Here is a 13,910-nt window from a genome sequence, read left to right as displayed (position 1 = left end):
CCCCAGAACTGTGTATCTTAAGATGACATTCACAGCCAGCATCACAATTTTGCCGGTGAAACTCATGCTTGTTACAGGTTACATGTTCCTGGTAGTTAACTGATGTTTTAATTCTTTTTTTCCTTTTTTTTTTTTTTTTTTTTTTTTTTTTGAGACAGAGTCTCGCTTTGTTGTCCAGGCTAGAGTGAGTGCCGTGGCGTCAGCCTAGCTCACAGCAACCTCAAACTCTTGGGCTCAAGCGATCCTTCTGTCTCAGCCTCCCAAGTAGCTCGGACTACAGGCATGAGCCACCATGCCCGGCTAATTTTTTCTATATATATTAGTTGGCCAATTAGTTTCTTTCTATTTATAGTAGAGACGGGGTCTCGCTCTTGCTCAGGCTGGTTTTGAACTCCTGACCTCGAGCAATCCGCCCGCCTCGGCCTCCCAGAGAGCTGGGATTACAGGCGTGAGCCACCGCGCCCGGCCTCTTTTTTTTTTTTTTTTTGAGACAGAGTCTCACTTTGTTGCCCAGGCTAGAGTGCCCTGGCCTGAGCCTTACTCACAGCAACCTCAAACGCCTGGGCTTAAGTGATCCTCCTGCCTGAGCCTCGAGAGTAGCTGGGACTACAGGCAGACACCACCATGCCCGGCTAATTTTTTCTGTTTTTAGTTGCCTGGCTAATTTCTTTCTATTTTTAGTAGAGACGGGGTCTCACTCTTGCTGAGGCTGGTTTCAAACTCCTAACCTCAAGCAATCCTCCTGCCTCAGCCTTCCAGAGTGCTAGGATTTGGTTGTTTAAATTCTGTGCAAATTATACTACAACCTACAATTCATGATCCTGAGAAAAGTGAAGGTTTTGGAGCTTCTGGCTTAGAACAAAGAAGTAGGGTCCATTTTTGGTTTGAGGCAGTAAGAAATAGCAAATTGTGTTCTAACCTTCTTCCTCTAGACAGCCTAGAAAACAATCTGTCTCTCTCTCTCTCTCTCACACACACACACACACACAAAATAGTGATAATGGTATCAACTTAGAATAATCATCAGAAGAGAGAAACAGTGATAAATTAAATAGAATTATTCATATTTAAATGCCACAAATAGCTCTGACCCTAGGGAGGGCAAGCACATTTAGATGGTAAGAATTTTTCTAACTATAGAATTATAAATCTCATTGCTTATTCATAAGTCAATCATTTTTACATAAGGCGATCTTTAACTTTTTGTTTATGTATAATGTTAAAATCACATATATGCTATTATCAACCACATACCTGCTATTATCAGGGTATTTGCATGTTATCATGCTGAAGAGGTATCTACAAAATCTGCATCTATTCTTTATTTACCTCAAAGTTAACCACTATGGAGATGCCAAAGGTAGTGTTTGCCAGGAATGTGAGGGTAATAAGTCTCCTAGGCAAAGAAAATTGGATAGTGAGGTAACTTTTGATGATCTACAGGATGGTATCAATAATTCAAGATAACAGTTAACCTAAAGACCTTTAGAGTTGGCTTTTTGGTATGTGGTTTTGTCCTCAGTTTGAACTTAGATGTGTCTGAAGTAAACAGAGTTAAAACCATTTTTAAAAATATAATAATCCAAGAAGGAATACGTAAAAAGATATATAAGGTTTCCATCTCCATCCCTCTAGTTTTTTGTTGTTGTTGTTGTTTGTTTGTTTTTTGAGACACAGTCTCGCTCTGTTACCTAGGCTAGACTGCCGCGGCGTCAGCACAGTCTCACTCTGTTACCCAGGCTAGACTGCCGCGGTGTCAGCCTAGTTCACAGCAACCTCAAAACTCCTGGGCTCAAGCGATCCTTCTGCCTCAGCCTCCCCAGTAGCTGGGACTACAGGCATGCGCCACCATGCCCGGCTCATTTTTTCTATATATCTATTAGTTGGCCAATTAGTTTCTTTCTATTTATAGTAGAGACAAGGTCTCGCTCTTGCTCAGGGTGGTTTCGAACTCCTGACCTTGAGTGATCCGCCTGCCTCGGCCTCCCAGAGTGCTAGGATTACAGGCATGAGCCACATCACCCAGCCCCATCCCTCTAGTTTTGTGTCTCTCTCTTGGGGTTAGTCACCATCAAACTGCAGATGGGGAAAAGGTTTCTGCTGAAGCAGAGGCTCCCTCTCTCTAGCAGCGTTGCCGTACAGTTGGTCTGTACCTTCCTTGGACAATGGCAAGAAAAGTCCTTTGATTTTAAAAGCAGATAAACATTAACCTCCTTCCACTTAACTCTGTGCAAAGGGCTTATTTTTCCTTGTGTTGGGGGAAGCACCCCTCCCCCTAAGAATGATGAAAACATCATGACACAACTGGGTAATGGTATTCCCCACTACTCCACGGGCGAGCTCCCCTAGCCCAAAACATCTCCAGCAACAGACTCCTTAGCAAGGTCTTTGGGGAGCTCCACTTTCATACCCAGGGCATCTCCAGGTGGCTCTACAACCACGAGATCATGTAGCTCTATGGGGTGGGGTGGAGTCTTCATAAACAGGTAGCAGCTGTGAAGGATTTGCTTTTGCCTGGACTGGGGCATCTCCTCCATTGGTATAGGCACAGCTACAGGGCACCTCCCCAGCCCACACCTACAAGATAAACAATCAGTCACTCATTCCCAACTCTCCAAAACCTGGTCCTTGTATAGCAAATACTGACCATGTGTCAGCCAAGGTTTAGTGAACAGTCAAGGGCATGGGCTTGGAACTCTTTTGGTTCCAAACTCTAACAACTTGGGTCAACCATAAACAAAAGTAAACGAGGGAACTCAACAATTCCCAAACCCAGAACACTGGCCTTTTTAGTACCACATTCCACTTAAGATAAACTTATTCTAAGTTGCTGGATCCCTGGCTAGGCAGGTAAGAAGATGAAAACATAGGAAGTGGAGGGTAGGGTTAGGGAAGTAGGAAGCTGGGATTGCTCAGAGAGGGAGTATGACCCTGGAATTCATGGTTAAAACAGAAAAAGAATGTTCTCAAAGAAACTGTCATAAATAAAGATCAGGCCTCCTGGTTGCAATTCTATTTTCTCTGTATTAAACATTATTTTGTGACTTAGCATGAACATTTTTTCTCCCTAGGGAAAGTGCTTTTAAAGCTAAAACATCTGATGTCAAAGCATGAGCCAAAAAACAGGAAAAAAAAATAGAGCTGAAACAACAAAACTGAAAAGCACTTCAGAATATTGCATATTCCTCAACTGAGGACTGTTCCTGTTCTGCTAGAGAAAGAACTGATTCTAGATATCATTCCGCTGTTTCAACCATTTTTTCTGGCTGGTGATGAAATGAATCAAACTTTCAAACATTTAATCAGTAAGTCAACCCCTATTTTCCATCATTTTCCTGTTGAGTCATTGCCTTATGCAAAGTTTAAGCAACATGTGAGCTGGTGGTTATATTTATGACCACCAGTACTTCCCTGTACTTCCCGCAGAATAACCGTCATCACAAGTTAACTCTAAGTTACTAGTTTAACGTTTGCCTGCCCCACCTACCCCTTTAGAGTGCAAGCTCCAAGAGGGCAGGAACTTTGATTTGTCCACTGCGGCCTGTGTTCAGCACGTCCTAGGCACTCATGAAATGTATTGACTAAAAGAATGAGTAAAATGGCTGGCTCCCAGTAGACACTAATAAAGGATGTGTGAATAGAGTGCCTTCAGAATATTGAGAGAAACAACTGATGTCCAATGAGCCATTTAAGTTGGCGAAGGAGGACTAACTCTTGCCTGGAAAAGTTGATCTGTAGAGACTGTTAACATACCGAACCCACATTTTTAGGCTGAGGTGAGCGAGTAGGTTCTGAGAAGTCTGTACAATGAAGAAGTAATTCCGTTTGATAACACACATTGTAGACAGAACTATTCGGCTTATAAAAGTCTCAACCTAAGGCTAGCGGCAGGGCTTAATGACCCAGCAGAACGTAAACCACAGAGAAATACCATACATTGGAAGGCCCTGGAATAGAAAGCCCCCTCAAACCCAGGAAAAGCTGGCAAGTAGATACTCAGAGCTGAAGGAGGCGGTCCTAGATCGACCTTATGTGTCTGCAGGTTATCAGGGCTGTCCTAGACTCCAAGGTGATAGTGCCACAGGTTAGGGTAACAATTCCCTTTCAAATTTGCAGCGTTTTTCAGGTAACAACAGCATATTACAGGTAATGCAATTTTGCATCCTTATTAACCAGCACGTCGGCTGCAGTACCTCTGCCCATACACTCCTTCCTCCACTCAAGGTGGCGGGGTGGGGGCGCCCGGCAGAACCAGAGAAGCTCTGCGGCCCGCCGGCGACCTTGGCGCTGCCGGGGCCCAGGCCACCGCGCGGCGTCTCGGCCGGCGCTCGCCACACCGCGGGTGTTTGCAGAGCCTCGGCCGCGGCCCGGCGGCCTGGGAGGCCCTGAGGAGGGAAGTGGCGCTGCCGGGGCGGCGAGGACTCACCTGCAGCAGCACGGCCAGCAGGAAGCACAAGTACATCTGGTAGATGCCCATCTCCCCCACCGCCTGGAACGCCTCCTCCACCTCCATGGCGGGCCGCGCGCAGGAGCCCGCCCCTCACCCCTCGCCCCTCGCCCCGCCGCCCGCGCGCAGCCGCCCGCCCCGGCGCGGCCCTCCAGCCCGGCGCGGCGCGCGAGGCCCTGGGCACCCGGCACCGGCTCGGCCCCGCCGGGGCGGGGGTGCGAGCGCGGGCGGCGGCGGGGCCGGGGCGGGGCAGCGGCGCGGGCGGCCCGGCTGGGGCGAGGAGCGGATTCCCGCGGGGAGGGGGCGCGCGGCCGCGGCGGCCCGGGGCGAGGGGCGAGGCGTGAGGAGAGCGCCGTGGAGAGCCCGGGCTGGGCGGCCCTGTATTAAAAAAAGAGAAAGAAAGAAAGAAAAAAACGCTGTTCTTTTTGTAGGGCGGGGCGGCGAGAGGGATGGCAGTCGACGCCGCTTAAAGTGAGAGGAAAGAGGAAGTGCGCTGGGGCGGGCACGCGGCGCCTCTCGGATGGGGAGACCGGGACGCCCTCGGCGCGAGCCGAGCCCCAGCCTACAGTGGGCGCGCGACAACTGTCGGTGGCCCGGCCGCGCCTCAGCCTTGTTTGTCCTTTCGCACAAACGGGTTTCGTGCGGGGGCGCGGGGAGTTGTAGACTGCCTTCAAAGAGAAGTGCTGTGCTGCATTTCTTTCCAGTCCTACTCTGTGTGCTAGCGGCGGGTTCGGTACACTGACAGATAAGCAAATGCTCACAAAACTGTGAGGTACATTGAGGTACATTTGCTTCTAGGAGTATGCATGGGGTCCAGAGGAAATGCGATGGGGCAGGGGGTGTTGGCTGCACAGGTACTTAAAGGATAAATGGCAGTTTGCCAGGCTGGAAAGTGGAGAAAGACGAGGCAGACCTCAGGAACAGAACGCTTGGCGCCTGCCTTAGTCCCCTCATGCCTCTGCCTCCTAAGTTTGTTTTTTTATTATTCGTTTTGTGTTTTTTTAACAGCTGTGTAGTATTCCATTGTCCAAACCATAATTCTGGATGTAGTCTTGAATAGAAATGGTGACCAGCTATTATCCTTGCCCTGCCAGAATCCTTGTTATGCTTCTAAAATTTTCCGTTAATTGTGATGCCTTTTGTAATTTATTGGTAACTACCCTTTACTGGTTACCTACTTTCTTATTTTAGCAATTCAATGAATGCTCAAGGAAGTTGTATGTATCAGTGGGTTGGAAACTAAACTCTCACAGATTTTTACTTTTGCTCTTTTAATGAAACATCTTTTGTATAGGTACTAGTTAAGGAAATTTTCTGTTTTGGCTGTTTCCTAATAGTTCTCATTGTTAATAAATATTGAAGTTTGACAAATGCTTTTTGCGTTTATTGAAACGATCCTAATGTTTTTCTTCTTGAATCTGATAATCTGGTGCGTTCTGGTAATTGGTTTTTTGCTATTGAACTTTATTGGAATAAATCCTACTTGGTTACGATATTATTATTTATTGCTAAATTTAATTTGCTGATGTTTTGTCTAGGAACTTAACATCTATGATTAATAAGATAGGCCTATAATTTTTTTCCTACTGCCCATGTCTGCATTTGGCAGTAAGATTATAGTGCTTCATAGCAAGAGTGTTTGGTAAACTGTCCTTTAACCATCTGGACTTTGCTTGTTTTTCAGGGGGAATCTCTTTATTACAGATATATAGATATAAATATGTACATAGAGTTGTATCTGTATATGTTTGTATGACTTTGCATTTCTTCTTGAACCACTTTTAGGTATGTTTTTCTAGAAATGTTTCTATTTTATCTAGTTCTTCTATTCTTTTTAAAATAAACTTGTTCATATTGTTCTCTTAGGGCTTTTAAAAATCAGGTTCTAGCTGTGTTTCTGTCCCATGTTTCATCCTTAGTGTTGTTCATCATTATTGTTCCAGTCAATCTCGCCAGAGGTTTGTCTACTTCTTTTTTAAAGAACCAATTTTGTTTTGTGATTTTTTTTTATTTCTTTGTCTTCTAATTCATAAATTACATGAATTTTCCTTTCTTTTACTTACTTTTGTTACTCTGTAATTCTTTTACTAGTTAAATGACTTGAAAGTGTAGCTTATTTGCTTTCAGTATTCCTTTTTTTAAAAAATTATATTTAAGACTTCTATTTCTCCTTAGGTACTACTTCTCTATCCCATAAGTTTTGTCATGTGGTATCTTTGTTGTCTTTAGTTTTAAATATTTCATGGCATTGTAATTTCCTCCTTAACCAATGAGCTATTTTTAGTGTAGTTTTTTTTTTTTAGTTTTTTAAGTTTTTTTTTAGTTTCCAATTAAAGTTTGTTGCTGTTTTTTAACCATCTTTTTGTTGATTATTAATTTAAATGCTTTGTGGACAGAGATTATATTAAATCTTGGAAATTTGTTTGAATTTTTTGTGATCTAGTATGTGGCCATTTTAACAAAATGTTCCATGTATATTGAAAATAACATATTTTCCACTTGTTGGGTGCAAGATTATCTATATATCTATTAGGTTAACCTTATTAAGTTTATTCAAGTAGTCAATATTATTACTGAATTTTTCTCTGCTGAATATATCAGTTTTTAATTAATATATTAAAATCTTCCAATTATTATCATTTTTTAATTTATCAAGTTCTCTTTTTATCTCTGTATGTTCATAAAATCAAGTCATTCTTTTTAGCATGGTGAAATAGCTTTTTAAAATGCTTTTCATCTCAATTTTTATTTTATCTATGTCAATATTGATGCATCACATTTTCTGTTATTTGTATTTTCCTTGTAATATGTTTATTCTTACATCATCTTTTTTTTTCTTTCAGTTTCTATTTTAGGCATTTATCTTAGTCCATTAGACCACTATAGCAAAACATCTGAGACTGGGTCATTTATAAACAATAGAAATTTATTGTTCACAGTTCTGGAGGCTGGGGAGTCCAAGATCGAAGCACCAGTGGACTAGCTGTCTGATGAGGGCTTGTTCTCTGCTTCGAAGATGGCACTTTCCTGCTGCATCCTCACATGGCTGCAGGACACAAGGAAGCTTTCTGGAGCCTCTTATGAGCACACTAATCCCATTCAGGAAGTTGGAGCCCTCATGACTTAATCACCTCTCAAAGGCCACACCTCAGGGGGGCATGGGCAATATATGTAACCTTAACACTTGTACCCTCATAATACGCTAAAATAAAAAAAAGAAACTTAAAAAAAAAGGCCACACCTCTTAATACTATCACATTTGATAATAGGTTCCAACATATGAATGGAGGGGGGCACTGCCATTGTTTCACTGTATCCTCTCCAAAATTCAGGTGTCCGAAGTGCAATAGTATTGGGAGTGTGTAGCCAACTCCAACCTGTGAGAGCTGAGGTCAGAGCTGTGCCGAGCAATGCCATGGGGCAGGGTTGCCCTGTTGGGTTTTGGACTTACTTGGGGCCTGTTACCCCTTTCTTCTTGCCTCTTGCTCCCTTTTAGAATGGGAATATCTATCCTATGCCTGTCCACCACTGGATTTTGAAAGCACATAACTTGTTAGACTTCACAGGTTCACAGCTAGAGAGAGCAGTTTTCCTGAGGATGAATTGTGCCTTGAGTCTTCCCCATATCTGATTTAGATGATATCTAGATGGGACTCTGGACTTTAGACTTTAAAGTTGATGCTGGAATGAGTTAAGACTTTGGGGGTATTGAAATGGAATGAATGTATTTTGTATATAAGAAGGCAAAGAATTTGGGGGGAGCTAGGGGGGCAGAATGCTATGGTTTCAATGTGTCCCCTCCAAAATTCATATGTCCCTAATGTAATATTGGGAGGTGTAGCCTTTGGGATGTGATCGAGTCATGAGGGCTTTGCCGTCATGAGTGGGATTAGGTGCCCTTATAAAATGGCATGACAATGGAGTTTACCCCTTTTGCCCTTCCATCTTCTGCCTTGTGAGGACACGGTGTTCCTCTCCTCTGAACAATGCAACCCTCACCAGACAACAAACCTGCCAGCGACTTGATCTTAGACTTCCTAGCCTCCAGAACTGTGAGAAATAAATTTCTTTTCTTTATAAATTACCAAATCTGTGCTATTATGTTACAGCAGCACAAACAGATTAAGACAGATACCAGCATTCAGACCATAGCAGCGTGTTTATGAAAGGAGGACATTTTTTTCCATCCAATTTGATAGTCTCTGGTTTTTAATACGTGAGTAAAATCCATTATATCTATTGTGAGTCTTATATCAGAAATTATTTCTACCAGCTTATTTTGTGTTTTCTGTTTACCATCTTCTTTCTCATTCCTTTCTGTTGGATTTTTAAAGCTATTTTTATAGTACCTCTCCCTCTTGCTATTTGGGAAAGCTACAAATTACATTATTATTTGGGTAGCTACTCATACATTGTTAACATCCATATAACTACCTTCTACAGTATTTATAATTATTTAACATATCTATCTTCTTTTCAAACCATATAAGAAACTACACAAAATTCCAAGAGTACTTTATCTGATAAAACCTAGAAGGATATAAAGATGTTATGTTCTGGAAAACTTTGTTAATTGACTCAAGAAGTGACTATCATGATACCAAAAACACTAATGTAGAAGATTTATGTGAAGTTTTTTGATTTAAGAAAAATTATCCTAAACTTAGAAATAATAAGAAAGCAAGAAGAGGATGATACATTCTTTCGATTTAGCAATGAAGCCTTGTATAACAGGTCTATTCAGGATTATTTAATTCTGTAGGAGAATTTACCTTTGTTTGACTTTGCTATTTACCATTAATAAAAGCCCAGACACTGTGAAGTGACATGTCAACTTGTAGATTTGTGTGTGTGTGTATGTGGTAGAGATGTAAATAATTATGTTCAGTAGGAGAGAGAATCTATGACTTCATTGCCCTGTAGTACATTAACTGGTTTTGTATCTAATGTAGCAATCTTATTCTAGCATTCTTTTTTCTATTAATAATGATTTCTTCAAATGCTCTTAGAACCAGCTTACCATCCTATTTGTTCCCTCATCAATTATTGATGGAATAAAATCTTTGACATGGGTTGATTCTATACTAGTAAGAGAATCATGTTTCTAACTTTTGAGAATTTTTCTTTGACATTATGGTGTGTTAGGTTAAAAAATTATAAATTAATATTTTATATCATATATAGTTAAAATAAGACATTAAATATTAATTAGATATTGGATTATTTCATCTTGCTCCCTAAAAGCATATATTTTAAGTTGGCCAAAAAGTCTTCTATATATTCAGTGTTTAATATACCTTAAATTAGGATACATATTCCAGAAGCAGTTGATTACTGTGAGAACAGAAAGTGCAATCTGGGGAGTGTCTGAAATGAGGTCTCATGGGTTGCTAGAGGCCAGGTTTACAGTGCTAAGGAGAACTTTTTCCTACAGGTGATTGGAACCACTAAAGTATTTTGGGTTGGAATGACGTGATTTTTAAAAGATTATTTGGCAGCAGTGGAAAATGCATAAAAATCAATTTGAGAGAATATTTTAATGGCCCAGGCAGGACCCAATGAGGGCTTTAACCAGAACAATAACAGGAATGGAGAAGTGAAGTCACGTTTAAGGTCAAATCTATAAAAACAGAAAGATTTAATTTTGCAGGTCCAAAAAAAGGAGAAATCATGAAATCATGAATGACTCTCATGTTTAGTCATTGTAACCAGACTGGGAGAGTGGAGGTGCTGTTAACTGAGATAGGGAACACAGAAGGTGAAATAGGTTTGTGGTGGCAGGTTGAGGGTCTTATAACACAATAGTGGGGCCGGCAGGCATTGCTCTTTTAAATGGTCATTGCCCCTTTAAGATTCTGCCCTTCCCCCTTAACCCACCCAGGCCCCTGCTGGATTTAGTTGCCCTAATTTACAGTCAGTGCCAGAGCTTCTGAGCATGCGCTCAAGGAAGAGCTGGACTAATTAAAGCTCTCCAGAGGTTCAAGGTATTGCATCTGTGGCTCTTAGCAAAGAGTTCCATTTTGAGAGCATATTTTCCCCATCTAACCATTTTTTCCTCATTTTTCTTTTTAAGTCTTTTCTACCATAATTTTGTAGTACCTATATCTTTTATAGCTCAAAAATAATGCACACCTCGGTTTTTTTTAATGATAAAAAATTAAAATAATGTTTAGAATTTGGTGTCTATCAAATATATACACTTTGGTCCATGAGAGAAGAAAAGATTAACTTTATTTGGTAAATTGCAAATATAATCATTATCATATTTTTTTAAATTACAAAACCTGTGCACCTTACCACTGTGTCATGTCTTTTGTTTCATTAGTAATTTGGTATCCCAGATGGCTACTGAAATCTGGTGTGTGAGATAATAGACCTCATGTATGTTACATATTGTTTCAGATCCTTGGAAATCAGTGTTCTATACCAGCCTAAATGTACCCAGAGGTACTGCCTTTTAAAAAAATCTGAAGAATATTTCTCCCTCTGCATAAACCTTCATTCATGCTGAGATAATAATTTATTTAGTTTGTCACAGCAACATACCTTAATAAAGATAGCCAAATACAAATACCTCTGTCAATATTAAATTGATATAAACACAGCAAATATGATGGGAAGAAACAATCACAAGGGAGCCAGGAGATTTTGTAGGTAGATGTCTGGGAGGATGGAGCAAAAGACAAAGGGAAGAGAAGCAAAAAGAAAGTGGAATTAGCAGTGAAATAAACAGGTCTCTGTCATCTTGAATTAAACAGGTCTTCCAAATCAACACAACTCTCATTCCAAAAACATTGTTAAGCGGGTGAAAAACATTAAAATAGATCTAAATTTAATGGAGAAATTGGCCATTTTCATGTCTCAAACCTTAGCAATAAAACAAAAGAGTTTGAATAGAGTTAGGTCTATAATTGAGGAAGTAAAGGTAGAGAGATATGAAATATGAGGAAAATTAGCCATTAATTATGTTTGGATTTAGATATAGAGTGTTTTGCTTGCTGAGAGTCCAATTTTACATGTCGTCCAAGAGGCACTGAGCTTAGATTATAGAGCATTCATTTAATTCAACAAATTCATTCCTGAGTGCCCATCTTTAATGAAAACATCAGCGTTGTTATTGTTTTTCTTGTTGCTGCTGCTATTTCTTACATAGTAGAGTTATATAACTAGGGAATATAAACTGACATGATGAATTTGCTATACTCATGGGGTCAATAAATTGAGGCTATGATTCAGTAGGGTAGACAAAAAATTGCCCTATACAGAAATAAATGCCTCACAGTTTAAAATATTAAAATATAGATGCTTACTGGAACTTCCTGAACCACGTGAATTGGTTGAGTATTGCACAAGGAGGATGATGATAACCTATATCAAGAGCCTCTACCCCACCTGGGCTTTATAAATTAAAACCAGAAATTTACATGGCTTTTTGAAACCAAAGTAGATTTCTGAGAATTAAGTTTGATACATACACTTGATCTACTCAGGTTCAGAAAGGAGGAGTCACTAATCCTAAACCATTCTGAAAATCATCAGCGTTGGAATTCATTCAACAAATGGCTGCTGAGCATTGCTCTGTGCTGGGCACTAGTGATAAGAATACAGTGTTCAACCAGACAAGTCTCTTCCTTGTGGCACTTGCATTCCAGTGAAGACTTTTTCCTCTTGGCAGCAGTACTGGATGGGATGGGAGAGGTGAAAGCAAGGAGAAGGTGGAGGGTGTTGTAGATTATGGAAATTCCACACTTGCTCTATTATCTGGTCCTGAAATCTACCCCAAATCAAAACATAGCAATATGAACTGACTAGATTATAAAGGAGGATGGTATCCATCAAGTCTTCTTTGGTCTAATGGCTCTTGTCCCTATGTTTATCTGTCTTAAGAATGTAGCCAAATCTTATCTCCCTATAGTAAAAATCACTTAGTAGAAAGTTACACTAATGCACAAATTCACAAAGAGAATTTGCATGATTTTCAGAACCAAATTAATCCTTAATTTACTGGCATACAGCTATTTGAGCCAAAAGATCATATTGCATTTTTAAACAATATAAACTCATCTTCTTTATCAGTCTTCATTTGCATAAGAAGAGTGTTTTATTGTCAGCCAAACATAGCAAATCAAATCCTGTAAATTATCTGTACCAGCAGAAGACTGAATATTCTATTCTCAGTTTCATTTTCCACTCCTACCATTAATCCACCATGGCCAAGAGTCTTCTTTCACCTTTTTTAGTCCCTTAACCTTTTGCAAATTTAATGAAAGTTACAGGATTTCTCAGAAAAATAAGGGTACAGGAGAGGATGCACTCATACACACATGCACACACACACATTTTAAGTGCCATTTTCCAAAAATCACTGAGTCCAACCCCAATAGTATAAAAATGATAAATTAAGGCTATGGGAGGTTAAATAATATGCTAAAGATGGCTAAGGGACACACTGAAAGTCACACATTTAGTCAGCAGAGTACATGCAACCACATTCTTGAAAGTTTGTGCTCCCCACCGCCCCCCCCCATTACCTGAGATCACTCTCTGGTATATAGGTCCCCATCTCTGAACCACTTTTACTTATCTGGAAATGTTGGTATAGAACAACGTTATTTTTATAACACATTTGCACTCTGATTCCTTTGTAAACAGAGTAGATGTGTCCCCAGATCCGCAGTGATTTTAGGGTTGGGACTTTAGCTGAACGGGGCCTTCCAACTCAGAAGGCGAAACTCTGGTTAGGCATACATGGTGACTCAAAAACATGACTGCTGTCACAAATGGGCAGCAAGAGTCTCATCTGTTGTGTTTGAAACCAGAGAATGGAATAGTTTTGTAGCTTTCCTTTTTGAGTTATTCCTTATTCAACAGCCACCCTGCTTTTGACCTGAAAAACTGGGCCACAGAGATGCTGCACCATCAGGCATATTTCTTATTGGGTTGTGAAAGTCTAGCATATGGCTAATTACAATTTACACCTCCTTAAGTGCTCTAACAATCCACTAAAGGCTGTTTTGTCTCTTTGGTTTACTGTTTGTAGCACTTTTTGCGGGCAAAGCAGTAAACAATTCCTTTGGAGGTACTTTTTAATTTCAAATGATGATGGAAGATGATGATCTTCTGTCTGGGTTGTTAATGATGTATTCTCAGCCTGGTCTGTTAAATGACTGTGTTCCTAATGATGTGTCATTTGCTGTTTACAGTGTCCTGGTGACCAGCTTTCTTTTTCCTCTCCATCTCCCTCTCATGGTGGAGACATGCCCATGGAGAATAAAATAAAGACATTTGAAGTGAGTCTTTTTGTTTTTATGTTTTTTAGTTTTTTATTTTTTATCATTGCCCTTTTAGCTGTGTGCGTTTGTGAGGCAAAAATGTTCTCTGTTGCAAGGAGATGAGTGTCTCTTAAAACAGCATAGAATGGAAAGATATTGCCTCAAAGTTAATGTAGTTTTTAATTTGTTGG

General features: G+C 40.4%; 1 protein-coding gene across 5 annotated transcripts in view; it reads right to left on the bottom strand.

Annotated features, from left to right (window-relative positions):
* SLC22A15 (solute carrier family 22 member 15) overlaps window positions 1-4,564 on the bottom strand; it is a 92,406-nt gene extending 87,842 nt beyond the window's left edge. For all 5 annotated transcript variants that reach the window (XM_012761803.3, XM_076000006.1, XM_012761804.3 and 2 more), the window contains exon 1: window positions 4,427-4,564. In XM_012761803.3, the coding sequence (XP_012617257.3) occupies window positions 4,427-4,513 (87 nt within the window). In that variant the 5' untranslated portion in view covers window positions 4,514-4,564. The remainder of the gene's footprint in view (window positions 1-4,426) is intronic.
* Between the last annotated feature and the right edge of the window lie 9,346 nt (window positions 4,565-13,910).

This window comes from Microcebus murinus, chromosome 2, assembly GCF_040939455.1.
Source record: "Microcebus murinus isolate Inina chromosome 2, M.murinus_Inina_mat1.0, whole genome shotgun sequence".
Lineage (NCBI taxonomy): Eukaryota > Metazoa > Chordata > Mammalia > Primates > Cheirogaleidae > Microcebus > Microcebus murinus.
This window is presented reverse-complemented; position numbering and strand designations above follow the sequence as displayed.